The sequence below is a fragment of the Lonchura striata genome, chromosome 1 (assembly GCF_050655825.1).
Source record: "Lonchura striata isolate lonStrDom1 chromosome 1, ASM5065582v1, whole genome shotgun sequence".
Lineage (NCBI taxonomy): Eukaryota > Metazoa > Chordata > Aves > Passeriformes > Estrildidae > Lonchura > Lonchura striata.
In genome coordinates, this window is record NC_140703.1 from 46,150,240 (window position 1) to 46,167,957 (window position 17,718).

At 36.7% G+C, this 17,718-nt stretch overlaps 1 protein-coding gene across 4 annotated transcripts in view; it reads left to right on the forward strand.

The window, feature by feature from the left end:
- ATM (ATM serine/threonine kinase) overlaps positions 1-10,953 on the forward strand; it is a 56,729-nt gene extending 45,776 nt beyond the window's left edge. Inside the window, exons 53-63 of one of the 4 annotated variants that reach the window (XM_085576006.1) lie at positions 757-895; positions 1,252-1,334; positions 2,586-2,726; positions 3,703-3,819; positions 4,997-5,146; positions 5,841-6,006; positions 7,223-7,309; positions 7,389-7,503; positions 9,108-9,171; positions 9,838-9,974; positions 10,095-10,953. In XM_085576006.1, coding sequence (XP_085432132.1) covers positions 757-895; positions 1,252-1,334; positions 2,586-2,726; positions 3,703-3,819; positions 4,997-5,146; positions 5,841-6,006; positions 7,223-7,309; positions 7,389-7,503; positions 9,108-9,171; positions 9,838-9,974; positions 10,095-10,278 — 1,383 coding nt within the window. In that variant the 3' untranslated portion in view covers positions 10,279-10,953. The remainder of the gene's footprint in view (positions 1-756; positions 896-1,251; positions 1,335-2,585; positions 2,727-3,702; positions 3,820-4,996; positions 5,147-5,840; positions 6,007-7,222; positions 7,310-7,388; positions 7,504-9,107; positions 9,172-9,837; positions 9,975-10,094) is intronic. The other 3 variants (XM_077781347.2, XR_014954015.1, XR_014954016.1) reach the window with 3 other exon arrangements.
- The last annotated feature ends 6,765 nt before the right edge of the window (positions 10,954-17,718 follow it).

The following is a 17,718-nucleotide window of genomic DNA, read 5'->3' on the forward strand; positions in this document are numbered from 1 at the left end:
CCATCTCAGCAATTTGCCTTGTGCAGTGTATCTTTTGGTCCTTGATATGCTAAAAGCCATGCTGACAGGTAATATTGAACTGAACTGTGGTTTCATGTTAATGTTTTTGCTTAATTTTTGTTTAACCTGTCTTTGGAGTCATCCCACATCTAAAGTGTTACCCCTTCTTTCTCACATCATTGTAGGCCTGACAAGGTTGGTTGTCATTGTCCTCTTACCCCCCACACTGATACATTTTTTCACCACATTTTTATGTGGGTTTTTGCCTTTCTCTTACATCTGTAGTTCTTTTTTGATTTCCCCATTAGGATTGGGTTTATGCTAAAGTAAGTCTCTTAGAGCCAGGCCCAGAAGGAATGCATGGACAGGTTTCTGTCTTTTGCGTAAAAGATTTTCTTCTTCAGCTGGGAGGAAATAAAAGAAGCAGGCAGATGGTGGAAGAACATCTAAAATCCTGTCTTACCGTTTTTTCTGAATAACTTTTTCATATCTTTTATGCTTTGCCTGGACAGGTTTGCTCCCTCTCCATTGCCAATAGTATTTTACATTACTCATTATCTCAGATTAGACAGCACAGAATTTTTCCTTATAATTATTTCATGTCATCTCACAAAGAGCTATCCATTGCTGCAGTTTTCTCTGTTTTCATAGGACAGATCTCAATTTTACTTGATTGACTGCATGTTATGATGCATCTTTAATATTAAAAAATGTAGTTTACAAGATCTGATGTTTGTTTTCCTTGGGTTTTTTTAGGAGAGAATGGAAGCTGCCAGCATGATAATGAATATTGTAAGGAAAAGACGAGCTCCTATGGTTAGAGACATTGAAGCACTTTGTGATGCTTACATCACATTGGCAAATTTAGATGCTACTCCATGGAAATCTCAAAGAAGTAAGTCTTGGGGAAACTGGTTTTTGTTTTAATAATGAAGATAGGTTTTATTTTCTCAGATTAAAAAGTGTATTTCTAAATACTGATGTTTAGTTAAAAGTGGTACTAGCATTTGTGTCCTATTTTTGATAGATATGAATGTAGTTTATAACTAGATTAAAAGTCATAGTAATAACTTGGATTGTAGGGCTCAGATCCTTAGTATGAAACTCCAAAAATCACCAGTTGTCCTGGGATAATCTTCATCAGCTCAGTATAAGTATGCAGTGAGGTTTTGTGTCCCAAAGCTGGGTTTTGTCAATTCAGGTGTATTTCATAGCTCTGAATTTAAAAATATTAATTTCTCTTAATTACAGAAGGAATAAATATTCCAGCTGACCAGCCAATCATTAAACTGAAGAACTTGGAGGATGTTGCTGTTCCTACCATGGAAATTAAGGTGACTGAAGTTGAAAAAATATGCACTATAATACCATCATTATAGAATCATCTTCAAGCTTTTGTAATGGCAGTCACCTCTTCATCCAAGTCCCATAGTTTTTACAGTCCACTGTATGGAGATACTTCCTTGTCAGGTGGGGAGGTGCAGGGTGAGATGGTTTCCTTAGAAAACCTTGATCCCAGGCATTATGTGTTCTGGATAGTGGTTTATTGTACAAAGACAGTTTGTCACTGTTACCTCTGAGTAGTCTCTCATTATCAAAAGGTGATATCATAGTGAGCCACCTAACTCACACAGGGGGTTTGGAGTGTGAATCTCTTGTATTGTAGGTGCTAGCTCAGAGTTTCAGGGAGGCAAGTGAATGTCATAAAAGGTGCGAGAATTAATAGGTGTGCCTCTTCTGCTGTTCCTATGCTTTTACCATTCAGTAATGGGGAATGATCCATTCCCATTGGCATAAGCAGTTGTCTGGATGGGTGCACAGGCACTCACCTTTTGATACCACACACTCCACCTGGGAAACTGCCATTTCAGGAGTGTAGAGTTGCTTTTTTGACCAGTATATAAGTTTAAATGTTGCAAGGCCAGAATTCCTCGTGTTGAAATCCCTCAGGCTATGTCTATAAAGCTGCATAAGTCAAGTGACTTATAATAAGTACTTTATACTTTAAGGTGTTTGATTTCAGAAACCAGAAGTTGGCACCCATGCTAAATAACATCTGTTAGTAGGGCTCCAGTTGGCCCCGGGTGTTTCTGAGGAGAAACAACTGGATCATTCTTTTCTTTGCCTTTCTTCTCCAGTACAGACTGACTGAAATGGCTGCAGGTCTGTGATGTAGGCTCCTGGGGTAGTATTGCTCTGGGACATGAGGATACAGGGGGTGGCTGAGGTATAGATCCCATACCCTGCAGCGGGTTTGGGAGTGTAGATGGGGTACATTTGCAGCCTAGTGTGAGCCTAATGCTCCCCAGCTATATGTGAGCAGTTCCTTGGGACAGTGCTAACTGGAACAGGCTAACATTGTGTCACAGCTTGTTTAGTGGAAGTGTGCAGTACCACATCCCCTCTGCCAATGAGGTGAACAAGGAGAAATTTAAAAAAAAAATCCTTCGCTCAGCATATTTTCATGGCCTTTGTGGTATTTAGCATATGGTCTGCTAATGAGGCTTGTAAATAACTTTTTACTGCTTTGTTTGAGTGAAATGGAGGTAATATTTACATTCATTTTAATGTATTTTTAATTTCAGGTGGATCCCACAGGACAGTATGAAAATTTGGTGACAATAAGTTTTTTCAAGCGAGAATTTCGTTTAGCAGGAGGCATTAATCTGCCTAAAATAATAGATTGTGTAGGATCAGATGGTAAAGAAAGGAGGCAGCTGGTTAAGGTGGGTTCTGTCAGTTGTAATGACATCTCAGAGACTTAGCATGCTGGAACTTTTTTTTTTTAAGTTCTCCTGTCAGTTTTCTCATGTACCATTTCTGTACCATGAGCAGACTTTTCACACTTCACTGTCAGTTTTCTCAGCTGAGGAATGCTTTAATAAACGAAATTATGAAGTATTAGTAAGTAATATAATATAAATAATAAGTAAATATATTAAATATGTTTGTAATTGTTTTTTCAATAGTACCTATAATTAAAATCCAGTAGCTTATCTGACAACTACCAGACTTGCTTGGTCATGCCTCAGCTGGTGACCTGAAGAGTTCTGTAAATAAAAACCATCAATGTATTTTGTTAAATACCTCCTTTCTTCTTCCCCGTATAAAAAAGTATTTGCAATTCAGAGACAATCAAAAGCATGCACATAGAAGTAAAGCGCTCTAAAAAACTTCATTTCTCCTTAGCTCAGCAAATTACATTCTCTCTTTGTATGCAAACATTGGGCAGTTGCTAGGAAAATTCTGTTTTGTTGCTAAGTATGGGTTAGTTTTGAAAGCTTTAAAGAGAAGTATGAATCACTAGATCTGCATCCAGCAATCAGAACTGCAGTACCAAATGATGCTGCTTCACCTGTGTGCTGGCTTGTTCAATAATGGTGAATCTAATACCTGTTTTTAAAAGGAGAACCATAAGAAATGTAGGTTGATTGAAACCTGAATCACATCTGTCAAAAAAAAAAAAAAAAGAGGTGATGATTTAAGGATTTAACTTAATGATGGTCCTCTTTAAGCAGCTGAGCACTAACAGAAAACCAAATACAGAGGAAAAAACAACTGTTAATTACATTTTATTCCAAGTGATTATTGTGGAAAAGTAACTTGTGTTTTGTGCAATTTTTAAAATAACTTTTTTACTTGCTGAGCAAGAAATGGATGCTGAGAAGTGTTTTTCAGCTGCTTTTTCTGTTTATGCTGAAGGGGCGTGATGACCTGAGACAAGATGCTGTCATGCAACAAGTTTTCCAGATGTGCAATACATTGCTCCAGCAAAACACTGAAACACGAAAGAGGAAATTAAATATCCGAAGATACAAGGTAGCCCAGAACCCTAATTTTTTTTCTGTGGCAGCAGAGAGAAATAAAGCATATTTCTCCTTCTCCTCTTTATAATCCAAATGCAATATAAAAGGATTTTTATTTATGGGCTATTAAAATAGTCACTGCATCTTAAAGTATGGAATAAACAATATAGTTATTACAATTTTATTTTTTCAAATCATTAAACTAAATTCATTGACGCCTAATATATATTTAAATACTCTTCAAAGATTTCTTTATATGAACTTGTAATTGAAAAGAAATTAGGTAATTCTCTGTCATTAAATTGTAAGTTGCTAGTCATTAAACTCGAATATACAAGTTTGTTTATGAATTCTCATTAATTTGCCTTGTGATATTCCTTAATTAATACTTAATTCCATTCTTGCAATATTCCTTGCAGTTAAATTCAGAAGTTCTATCTAGGGTCTTTCATACAGAATTTGAACTGGAATTTTTTTGAATTTGGAATATGATTCCAAATTGTATTGGAATCAGAATTGGGAGTAAGAATTGGAATTGGAAATAAGAAATGCAATAAATTGTTATTGTGAATGCAGAATATGTATTTAAACAGGGACTTTTCCTGCCTCCTTTTATGTACTTGACATTATAATAATAGCTGTGAAGGTGACCTCTGAATAAGTACTCTCCAAGTATAAGCTCTTCTCCTTGACAAATGAGAAACGTGCACTCTGGAATCTCTAAAGGTCCTTATCTGAATTGCTAGCATGGTTTAAAGAATTCTCAGATGGAGTTAAAGTTACATTTTTTGAATAGTTTTCAAGTAAGACTCAGGTTTCTATGTGTGTAAAAATGAGCAACAGCAGGGAAAAATAGAACGGGTGTTGCATTATGAGATAAAAGACTTCCATAAGAAATTAAAATTGAAGGAAACAGGCAGTAGCTAATCATTAGGTTGTGCTGACATGTCTGGTGGAAGGTTCACTGGTCAAGGAAAAAATTGCAATTATTAGGTAGAAAAAAATTGTGTGGATTTTTATATATGTATACATGTGTATTTAGAAGAGATACTGCGGTGTCAACTGCATGGCTTGGCTGTCTTTAAAGAAACAGAAATGTGCACCCATGCTTTGCAGGGTGTGTATTCATAGTTTAGTGTGTATAGCCTTCCCCCATGTATAACCTCCCCTCCATGGTTTTGCTTTTCCAGGTGGTTCCCCTTTCTCAGAGAAGTGGAGTTCTGGAGTGGTGCTCAGGAACAATTCCCATTGGAGAGTACCTTGTGAATGCTGAAGAAGGAGCTCACAAGAGATACAGGCCAAAGGATTACACAGCTCATCAGTGTCAAAAAATAATGCTGGTGAGTCCAAATAACTTAAAAAACACCACAAAATAGCTGATTCTTTAATATTTACTGGGGGGAGGGAGGTGGAATTTACGGAGAACTACATACTATATTTCTGGTATATCTAAGAATGACTATGGCCAGTGGCATGGAATAAATAGATATTCGGACTTTCAATTCAGTTCTACATATCACCTCCCTGTAAGTTTACAAAATTGCAGACAAGTGTACCTGTTACTTTAAATATCCATGACTGTGCAAGAATCTACTTCCTTTCAAATTGCTATAGTAATAATGGGATAAAAGTATATTTCATTTTGACTTGGTGGAGTTTTTGCATGGGAATGAGTGAGAATGACTTTCTCACAGTGACATGAAGCCATCAGATAAGCAGAGATACCAGAAGAGAGTGCAAAGAAAGGAAGTGCCTCCCAACAAGATCCATTTACCTGCACATGCCTATAAAACACATGCACCTGCTGCATCAAGGAAATAGGAGTGGTTTTTCTCATGTGCCTCTGAGTTCTATATAAAAATAGAATTGTTTAGTAAGATGGAGAGTTAGGGGCATTAATAATTGCTGCAAAAAACAGACGATAGTTCTTAGCTCAGAAAGAGCATTTGATGGAGGGGAGATGGGTAGAAAGGAAGAAGTCATTTCCTTCTGAAGCAGTTAGTCATGGATAAAACATTTCTTATGTGTTTAAAGGATGCCCAAAAGAAACATTCTGAAGAGAAATACAGAATCTTCATGGAAGTCTGTGAGAATTTTCAACCTGTGTTCCGGTATTTCTGCATGGAGAAATTCCTGGACCCAGCAGTGTGGTTTGAAAAACGATTGGCATACACTCGCAGTGTGGCTACATCTTCTATAGGTATTAGATTATTTACAGTGGCTTTCTAGGTTATACAACCAGAGAGTTTATACCATTTCAGACATAGTAGCTGTCCTGCTTTTGTCACATGTCAAAAAAGGCATAGTAGGGGGCAAAAAAGGCCAGCAAGAACATTAGCATTATTTTTGTTCCTCCACATCCCCATTTTTCCTGCAGAAGGAAGAATGAAATTCTGTGTTTCTTTGTTTAAATAATAGTTTGTTTTCTTAGATTCTGGTAGTTTGGGGTTTTTTTACCTGACTTTATTTCTGTTGTTTTGGTGTAAAATTTATTCATTTCATGTGTAGCCTCTGATGCTTTAGCTGAATTGCAAAGCTTAGTCGTTTACTGTCTTTGTACTGACATTATTATCCATGGCTGAAATGGTTATTTAAGCTCAGGGATATTTCCTTTAATTTTCTGTCATAATAAAGAAAAATAAATACTTTAATGTAAGTACTGTGGATTTTTTTTCTGGATGACTCAATTCTGTACTGAGTCTCTGGAAGACATTTGTTGGTAGATTGTATACATTGCCATAGATCCCATTTTAAAAGGTAACATGCTTGTGCACTCCCGTTTTACTGAAAAAAAAAAAAGTAAATCTGTAGTTTAGTACAAGTCAGATGAAAGATTTTCGTAGGAAATACTACTGCTGTCCATGTCCAACAGCTAATAAAAAGAGTAAAAGGTGTAAATTGCAGTAAGGGAAATGTAGTTTGGTGTTTTTCTACATTTAAGGACTAAAGAAGTGAAATAGGCTTATGTGAAAGACCTTATAATTTGGTTCACTGGAGATTTTTAAAACTGACTTAGGCAACAGTTATTTTGTTAGGGGGGGTTGCTAACGATAGTAATAATAACAAAACCTGATTTTATTATGCACTTGCTTTTAATTTTTAATTTTTTTTGAAAGCTGCAGTATTATTTGATAATCTTTGATCTACAAGTAGAAATGGGGAAGAAATCTGTGGAGCAGATAAAACAATGCACATCTGTATGAGAATAAACTTTTTGCAATTTCATTCAGTCAACATTTTCTTTTTGGATTTGTGGAATGATATTTGCTCTTTCCTTGGATAACATCTATATATGGGGGGGAAGAAATATTCTCAATATTAATTTTTTTTTTGCCTGTTACAATTACACCAGTAATCTTTCTTAGGCTTTCTGTGGGTTTTATGACATTGTTTCAGCACTTACATTTTTGTTTCAGTTGGCTACATTCTTGGGCTTGGAGACAGACATGATCAGAATATCTTGATAGATGAACAAACAGCAGAACTGGTGCATATAGATCTGGGTAAGTAGGACAGCAAGAGAACTTTAATTTTTCTTTAACTTTTTTTTTTTTTTTTAACTTTTATCATCCTTTCATTTAGGGGTTGCTTTTGAGCAAGGCAAAATCCTTCCCATACCAGAGACTGTTCCATTTAGGTTAACCAGGGACATTGTGGATGGAATGGGTATCACCGGTGTGGAAGGGGTCTTCAGAAGGTGAGTGCCCCTGGATTGCAAAGGGAGAAGGAGGCAGCAGAGTACTTCCAGCTTTGGGATTGTTACATGTTAAATAGTTCTGATGCTTCAGAGGGGACTGAGATCTCTGCTAGTAACACCCAAACCTAAATACTGACCTTTAACTCCTATGCTTGTATTTATATAACCAGCTGAAAGTTAATTTTTGTTGCTCAGTGTTTCATACTGTTCACTTGCCAATGGGTTATTATCACCCTCTTGTGGAATTCAGGGAGAGCTCAGTGTTTCCAGAGGCTCCACAGCTAAGCGTTGATTCAGAATGAATTATTTTTCCTTCAGAACTATGTATTTCTTTCAGAGCCGTGCTATATTTTTGGAGCTGTTAAATGTCTTTGAACCAATTTGTTTTGACTCTAAATTTCTGTTTAGTTTTATGTATATAATTTGGAGTATTTTTTCCCTTTTGGATTATATATTTTATATTACTTTGCAAGTGCAAAATCCGAATTCCATAAATCTGGACTTCATAGATCTATTCCATATAAATACCATAGATCTGGACTGCAAAACAGAAGAATCCCAAATGCGTTGAGTTCAGTCAACCTCCATCCTACCTTCTGTGAATGACCCAAGGGATTCCTAAATAGCAGGACATTTCTCATTCCAGACTTTGACGATGTTCATGAAGTAATGCTTACAACCTCCAAATTTCATGTCTTTAAAAAAGCACATAATGTAACTGTTGTCTTTCTAAGGCAGCAATTAAGGTTAATAAGTAGTTCCTAGTACACCCATGAAGGAGCAGTCACTGCCCCTCCTAGTGTAAAGATGATGCTGTCAAACTCACAGTTTGGTATTACTTCTGAAACCATGATACAGAAAAACTTGACTTGTTGGGCTGCAGCTGAAGTAAATAAGAGTATCAAAGGCACTGGTGCAGATGCTGTTTCTGCCTCAGCCAGCCTGATTTGTACTGAACAGTACAGCTGTAAGTGGTAAACAGGCACTTGGCTGGGAATGTGTTCAGCTGACTTTCGTGTGTGTGTGTTCTCATTCTGAAGTAGACAGGATGCACAATCCCTCTTTCACAGGAATACCTGACTCATAGGATAGTTTCCTATGGGAAACTTCCAGGATAGATTCATTTCAGAAGCTTAGTTTGCTTGAATGTAGGTAACCTCTTCTGTATCAAAACTCATTGGGGGGATTTCAGAAGTTGCTTGTAGTCTGGCTACTGGGTCTGCTCATTTCATGGAAAACAACCCTACCACAATTCTCCAGTGCGTTCCAGAGCATCCCAGCACATGTTTTCATCCAGCCTAGCAATATAGCACACCCTAATAGGCAGTGTTAACTCAGTGGTTAATTCTGCATATTGAAATATTTCAGGCAGTTAAACAGGTCATCTCTTTCCACAGAGAAATAATCAGTGAATTACACAGTCTTCCCTTGGTTTTATGTCTAAATTTCTTTTTTTTCTTCCCCAGGTGAAAAAATGTCAGAGAGGTTACTCTTATGTTAGAAATTAAACTTTAAGTAGAGTACCAATATCCATTATTTAAATTACAAAAATACAATTTCATTTTGCCAAAAATAACCTAAAATACTGTAAAAATATTTCCTAGATGCTGTGAGAAAACAATGGCTGTTATGAGAAATTCTCAAGAAGCTTTGTTGACTATTGTAGAAGTAAGCATTTTTTTTCATGGTTTTGGATAGTAACCTGCCAGAATGTCTTCAGTTTCTTGTCTTTGTCTTCATATGCATGACTGCACCAAATACTCATTTAGGGTGTTTTGTACTGAATTAGAACATAATGGTCTTGGTCAGATTTGTTAATTCATTTAATCTTTGATAAAGTTGTAACCAGTTTGCATTTTCTGTGGGGACTGTTTCCTTCAGGCAGTTCTCCCTCTCCAACACCTACATGCTTCTAGCCATAGTGCAACATCCCCAGCAGGAGTAATACTGATTGAATTAAATCCTCTTTGCATAAGCCACAAAGAACAGACTGAAACTGATTTTTGAAAGCAGGTTATGCTGTGCATTAAAAGGTAATGATTCTCTTTAGTGTCTAGCAGTGTATTACAAAATTACCTGTTCACTGCTGAGATGGGACTGCTGGCAAAACTTTGTCAAGTATGAACAACACAAATACCTGCAAGTGCTCAGAGGCAGTTTGGATTATTTACTAACCAATTTAGCCCAATTCTATTGATTAAAAAAAAAGAAAACCAGAACAGAACACTCACCCTCCTAATACTGTGGTTATTGTGAGCATTTCCAACAGTGCTAGGGCACTGATCTAGGTATAATTAACAGTTGAAATTAAAAAGAGGTTTGTTTACTGTGTAGGTGCTGCTCTATGATCCTCTTTTTGACTGGACCATGAACCCCTTGAAAGCTTTGTATTTGCAGCAGAGGCCAGCAGATGAGGCTGACATGAGCTCTACACTTGGTACTGATCCACAGGAGCCTAAAAGAAAAGCCAGGTGCAAGATTTTTTTCTTACCCTCCTCTTGCTGCACTGTTGCCTTGCTTTACGGTTTTCTCACTGGATGTTGTTCAGGATCCATACCTACAGCACCTGTTTTCTTTTTTTATTCTGCCAGCAGTGACGACCAGAGTTTTAACAAGGTGGCTGAGCGTGTTCTGATGAGACTTCAGGAGAAGCTGAAAGGTGTTGAGGAGGGAACAGTGCTCAGTGTGGGAGGGCAGGTGAACCTCCTCATACAACAGGCCATGGACCCTAAAAATCTGAGCCGTCTCTATCATGGATGGAAATCCTGGGAGTGACTTGGAAGGATCCAGCATGCTTTTAGAAGAAACCTATTTTTTTTGCACTAAGTGTTTTAACATTTCAAACTGGTATTTCACAAAATTTATATGAAGAGCAACCACAACACCTTCTCCATTTTAGCATTTGGTGGATGGTTTGGGGTTTTTTTTCAATAACGTGTTACTGAGAAACATTTTTTATTTTGCTTAGGTGCATCCTGCAGTCTAAACCACCAAGCACTGCTTTGATGTTCCTTGTGACCCACAAGGACTTTGCTTGGGCAGACTGGATCTGTTGCACTCTAAAAACATGAGATTCATCACTGTTGTATATCTGCTAAAATGCAGGACTCTCATATCTGGTGGAGGTAACATGACTGTGTAGAATGAATGATCCAAAATCCAGGATTCATGATATAACCAGTTAAACTACATTTCCAAAAGGGGGTTATACTTAAATTTCACAGTGAAAGAAAAGAAAACCAGAAAACCTCATGTGTAATGAATTAAGGGGTTTTGGGGTTGGGGTTTTTTAAGCTTAGTTAAATGCATACTTCTGTATATAAATGACAACTTTAGGTCAAATAAAATATGGCTACTTTTTTTTTCCTGTTGTAAATCAAATTATGCTGGTACTTTATATTACTCTAATAGTATAAAACAATAAAAAATACTTAGCTTTTGTTGCACTGACTTCCTTGACAAGACATATTGACTATACAAATGAAACTTAGCATATTGGAAATGCCTGTAAAGCAAACATTCACTGTATCTGCAGTAAACACCTCTCAGAAACACTGAAGTTGTATTCCAAGCACAAAAATCTCATTCTGAGTGCACATGGTTTTACAGAAGACATTGCTCCTTCTTAAAAGTAAAAAAATCAGGTAGTCAGTGAATGTGGATAATCAGAGAATCCATTCAAATAATGGTCTACCTTGCATAGTTAATGAATTGTCCCAAACCATCTTTATATTTCAAAATAGGAATAAAGGTTGATGTACCCTTAGTTTACATTTCATGCATTTTTACAACAATATAAATGAAGAACTCCTGTTCCAATCAGCATTTAATAGGTTTTTATTTCTATGGTGTTCTCACAATTTTATGCTGTAAGATATTGTCTACACAGCAAAATGAGTCTTTTGTACTATGTTTTCATGACATAAATTTCTGTTGATCCTTGCAACCAAAAGTGCATGCTGGCTTTTTTTGTGGGGAGGAAATACTGTCCAATGATCTGTTTGTTCTCTGAAAATTAAAGTAACTGACAGAGCCCATGCTCTTTATGTGGAATTTAAAAGACACTTAGGAAAGGGAGAAATGTCCTATCAAGCAATGGCAGGTAGGAGATGACTAAACAAAGTCCTTCAAGTATTTTTCTTCACCAGAGACTGTCCTGGGGTGATCTGTAATGTTACTGTATTCCATATCTATCTGCACCCAAAAATTGTTACTGTCTCATCTTAATCATTGGAGTATTTTTGTACATTATATCCTCAGGGAGAGCAGATCCTGCTTCTATGCGATTTCTTTCCATCTAGATACAGATCTTTCAGATTCTCATCAGTTGTTAACTCTTCCATACAAACCCAGCTTTGCTTCCACATACACTTTCCCCAAACTACCTCTGTCTGTGGTAGAGAGGCCTTGAGATTTCTCATAGATTCTCATTTCTAGAAGACAAAATGTTTAGGTGCTTCTCAAGCCACTGCAGAGAAAATAGTGGCTTTGGAAACTATCCAAAAAGTGCTCCATTCAGACTGTATGAAATAAAAACTAACAAGGCAGTTGTGCTTCTCATGACTCACCTGGAATTTCCAGACACCTTCCAGTCATTTTATCCCTGAGTTTACCTTTGCCTGGACACTACTGTTGGATTTGGGCCCATCAAGCTAAAGGAAAACCTGAAATTACATAGTTGTACAGTAGTTGAAGTTTGTGGTGTGCACATTCTTCAGCATTCCTTCCCAGCCCTCTGTCCTGTTCTTTTAAGGGAATTTAACATCTTACTAGCAAGGTCACACATCATTAATTTTATCAATGCAATCAGTCATTGTAAGACAGTTACATTTTTTCTTCAGGTCTCCAGCCCTGCTTCCAAGCACTTAAACATGCCATAGAAGTTCTGGATAACACTTATCAATAATCAAGATGTTTTGCTTAAATGAATACCTCTCATGGGCAGCTCCCAAAACAAATGCTTTCGTGGAGGAGAGACTCTTGGAGTGTCCTGACCTGAGTACAGGCACATCAGAACTAGACCTGTACTTGGTTAAGATTTTCATTCCATGAAGTTTGCCAAGATACCTGAAATAGCTCACACATTAGTATCTAAGTCTTTAATTGGAAATTAACATCACTTCTCAGTTACTCTAATCAGACATAAAAAAAGAAGCAATGTCTAACCAATCTTGCTTAGTATCTCTTACTATGTCTTCACATTGGTTTATATTTCTTTTTCCTACCAGACTCTGACTGCACCCACAGAACAGTGTGTCTAAATGCTCTTGAGCCAAACCCCAGGCAGTGCTATCCACTGTCCCTTTTGCACCATTTCTGAAATAAGCTCTCTGACGAACTAAAGCTGAGAAAAAGCCAAGTGGTGCTGCTTGAAGCTGAGCCCATAAAGTAGATGATGACTTGGCAGTGTGGGACATCTGGGATCCAACTTGCTTAACCCATGGTCCTTGTGCTCCGTCACCCCTTTATTATCTAGCAATAAAGGCAAAGACCTTAGTTAAGCAAAATCTGAGGTGAATTCCATGGTTCTTTAGGGCTTAGGGATGATGCTGCAGGCAAGCCCTGTGGTTTGGCTTTATCTTTCCTAAAAGCAATACTGACTGTGACAGAACATCCCTTCACAACATCCTCTCCTAAGGAACTTCAGTGTTGTGAACTGCCAGGAGTAAAGCAAACAGCTTGGGACAGAGAGAGAGAAGAATCACAGTTTAGAGGTGATTACTTTACAGGAAGAATGTATTTAGGTAAATGTTACTGAAACAGGTTAAAGATTAAAAAATCCTGGTAATAAGAGCTAAAAATAAAGGATCAGTTTGTACCAACATTTTCAGCTTTTAGTATAAAGTTTGAGCATTAATTCGGCAACCTACTGTGCAGAAGCCTTGTGCTGTTCTCTGAAGTAATGCATTCTGAAAAACTACATTATTGCAAATGCATTTTGGGCAGAACATTGACATTGGTGTTTGTAAACAGCAGTCTACTATAAAAGCAGCTGACATTTGCTTTTTCAGTCGGGCAGTGCTTGTTTCAGCTTTTCTGCTGAAATTACAAATCCACATCACAATGGAGTAGAGAAGATATGAACAAATACTAGAAAAATGACCTCTTGGCATTTGTATCCATTGGAAAAATGTCTTTCTCAGAGAAAAAGTGAAGTTAACTGGTATCACGTCTGGTCGTGATATGAAATCTGTTTCTCCTTCTTGGAAGGGAGTAAAAGCCTCTGTTCCACTGAAGTTACAGTGTGGATATGGATCATACTGTGACTTAATAAACTGGAAGTCTAAACGAGAGTGGAAACATGAATAAATATATAATTTACATCTTTCTATTTGTGTTCTATTTGTGCTGCAGAAATGAGATATAAGCAAATTAAATTTCCCTAAGATGGCACATCTAACAAAGTAGTTTCTGTAATTATGAGACATATCTGATATCAGTGCTCTGGGTTTGAGTCTTTATTTTTTTACTTAATATTTTCCACTTCCCATTGTTGCATAGTTTAAAATCCAAAACTATTTTTAACAAAATAAGTTTGTTGGTGGATTTTTTTCTAGACAGCAGTGCGAGTCCTAAATTGTAACAAACCATTTCAATCATCTCGGTGTAAAGGAAAGGAGAATCTGGGTCTTTATATGATTTTGTTTTGGTTTTTAGGCTTGCCTCACTATCTTAATCAGTTTATTATGCTAACACACCTATGCATTGCATAACGCATAAGTAGATCATGCACACTAAGAGCCCCTTGGCTATGTCAAAACACAGAAACTGATGCCCTATCAGCACACAGCTGTCCTACCAGTGCAATTAAAACCAGTTTTAAATCAATTTATTTAGGTCTGTGAAAACCACTGTGGGTGCAAGCTGCCATGTGACACACATCTCATTATAATTATCTCTTATCTGTTCACCTTAATTCTGTCATTTACACACAAGGTCTCGTAAAGCACTGACAATACACAAGGTATTGTGTTAAGGCAGACATTATGTACAGAAAGATAAACACAAACCTCTGAGCCTCTGCTTCTCCTCAGGATATGCAACAATTACTTAAAGCAAAAGTGTCCTGTCATCATTCAGTTCCAAATTACCAGTTTTACTTTATGTAAAACATGGAAGTCAGCTTGTGGGCTCCCTCTTTCTCACTGTTCTTCTCAACCACTTTCCTTCTCACTCCTACACTATTTTTTGAGTCTTTGTTCTCATGGTTATAATTTTTTTTTTTTTTCATTTCAAAGGCCCTTACTGAATGTGGCTCTCAGCCTGTCCCTCCCCTGCTTCAGTCATTGTTTTCTGGCTTCCTTACAGCATCTGCATTACAGTTGTAGCTGAGGGGTCTTTTCATAGTTTGTTGCTATGAAAGAACTACTTATCTCTTAATTATAGGCATGCTTGAAACTTTTAAAGTTAAATAGTGCTTTAAGAAATTGCATGTCTATAAAACCATGTTAAGGTATGAATATGATTGTATTAAAAATATTTTTACATTTCTGTTGCATTTTACAGTTAGTCTTTATTAGAAATATGAGTATCTCAGTACAGGAGTGATCCAATTGACAATACACCAAGGAGTTTAATGGATTTCTTGCTGGAGGAGGAGGCTGTTACAACATGTTCTCTATATAAAATAAGTAATTTACTTTTATTGCTGGCTGTCACAATGCATTTAACATATAAAATTTATTAAGAAGTCATTATTTTAATATTGGTCTTCCAAGTCTCTCTATGAGGTAACTAGAATTTACTGAAAATGCATTATCATCCACTTAGAAACCACTTCCTTGTTGTAGAGTTGCTCAATTTTTAATGATCTGAAAATGATTTATCATTGCAGATTCAAGAAAAACAGCTGGTGTGTATTAAAGAGTCATGATACCACTCCCATTTATGCATGGCCTTTGTCAATTTTTTTGAATTTTTTTTTTTTTACAAGACATTATTTCCTAATATTGGAAGAGTTAAATAGAAAGAAAGTGCTGCAAAGGACTTAATTTGCAGCCAGTGATGAATTCTTTCTCTTGAAAAAGTACTGTCAGAACCAAAATAAACTTAATTCTAAAATAATTAAGTTCAGACACAGTGGTGTTACAATCTTGCTTAACAAAAACCTATGCCAACAATAAAACCAGTTAAATCCTTAGAGTAATTCAAAAGTATAGATGTGCCTAATGCTTCATCTTCCTTGTGTATAATTGAATTGAGGTATACTAATGTTATTGTTTGCATAAGGTGAAGTTAAATAAGGAGGAAGAGGTTTGAGGCAGAAATCAAATCATTATAGAAGAAAATCAGAAATTTAGTAAAAATTCCAGACATCTGGGCAATAATCTAGCTTCCTTCCAGCAATCTGATGTGAGGTAGCCATAATACTTAGTTAAATATGGCAAAAGCATAATATATTTACATAGGACTATGATTTTTCAAGTTATTTAAACACCAAAAATCAAGAGACAAGCATTTTATGCCTAAACCAAAGCAGACATACGTACTAAGATATTTCAAGTAAAAGAACATTTAAGGACTTCATACCATTTTTTAAGTCTCCCTGTAGCACCCACATCAGAAGCCTACACTCCACAGGCTCCCTCTGTAGCTACCAGAGCTGGAAAGGTTCTTCCCCAGAGCAATTTTACAACAGCCAAGATGTTAATGGCTCTGCAGAGATCCCAGTTTCTGCCTGCTAACTGCAGAAGCACCTTGAACAACTCGTGCTCCTTCCTGATGCATCTCTGCCAAGAGACCAAAGACAGGTGGAACAAATCTGGCCACTGAGAGTCTGCCATAAGAATCAGGTGTGGCTGAAATCAACAGAGAAACTAAGATTGAGCTGGAAAAAAAAAAAAAACAAAAAACAAAACAAAACAAAACAAAAAAAAAAACCCAAACCTGTGGTTTAGTAAGAGCAGAACCCCCACATATCTCTAAGTCAATAACATCAAGTGGTTAGCACTGCAGAGATTGTGGATTTAGGAATCTAGTTTTGTCCACTTTGACTTGCTTTGCTGAATACATTTAGTGAATGCAAATATTCCTAATGCTTTCATTCAGTGGCAGTTTTGTGCATCCAGAATGAATGCCACAGAGAATTCCCCATACAGTAAAATGATGCTTACAGTACCTAGCCTGATTTTGATGACAGTGTCTGCTGCAACACCAAGCAACACTGTCTGCAAGTGGAAAGATAATGATCTGTAATGCTTGCATCCTACAGAGAAATTAGGTCAGAAAGTATTTTACTGTGAATATTCTGCTTCAATTACTTGGCAGTACTTGCAGAAACAGGCTCTTGATCAGGTTTAAGCCCTTTAGTAGAGAAACTAAAAAACTTGCAAAGCATAGTGAGGTTTCTAGCAGGCAGACAAAGTTACCTAAAGAATACACCATCCACAGTCTCCCAAGAATAAGCAAAGGAAGTCAGCTAGGCCTATAAATATTTTTATAATTATCAAGCAGCTTTCAAGTGGCTTGTAAGAAATGAATTCCAGTCCATCATAATTAACTCTAAAAGACAGCTGCCTACTGTGTGCTTAGTTTCTTCTGTTCTTCCTTCCCTTTAGTTTTGTATGTCTTTACTTTGATGTTCAGCTTTGTTTTCCCTTGGATCCCAGTTTCAGTTATTTTCAACATCACAGTGCATCCATAACTGTGGGACCCAGAAAAGACTGGGGGCAATCAAAAATAACTGTCTGATTTAAATTACTGTAATGAGCCTTATTTTACAATCCTATGCCGCAGCTATAAAGCAGTGAGACAGCCAGTAGTGGAACCCAACAAGCTACTTTGCATTGCACTCCCTAACTTGTACAGCCCTCACATCCTGAGGGTAAATGCTCCTCATCAGAAGAGGAAGATCTGTTCCTCTTACACCTGCAGGTTCTTTGTTGTAAAGGAATATATGGGCACCCTGCAGAGAAGTGCAAATATACAAAAAAAAAGGTATTTCTAACTCACTGTTGTGGAAAAAAGCTGTGAACAGATTTTTCCCATTCCAACCTTAGATAATTTTAGAATTTGAAATGGTCTAATAAATCATATTAGTGTGAAATTGAGAACATTTTTAGAATAAATAATTTATTTTTATATAAGCTAATAGTGAAAAAGCTTTTACATAGAAGTATGTATTGGTATAAAGTCCCACATTCACTACATTGAAAGCAGGTTGAAATAAAGCTAATTCTAAGCTAATAAAGGTAATTTCTAAGCTAATTCTTTTCT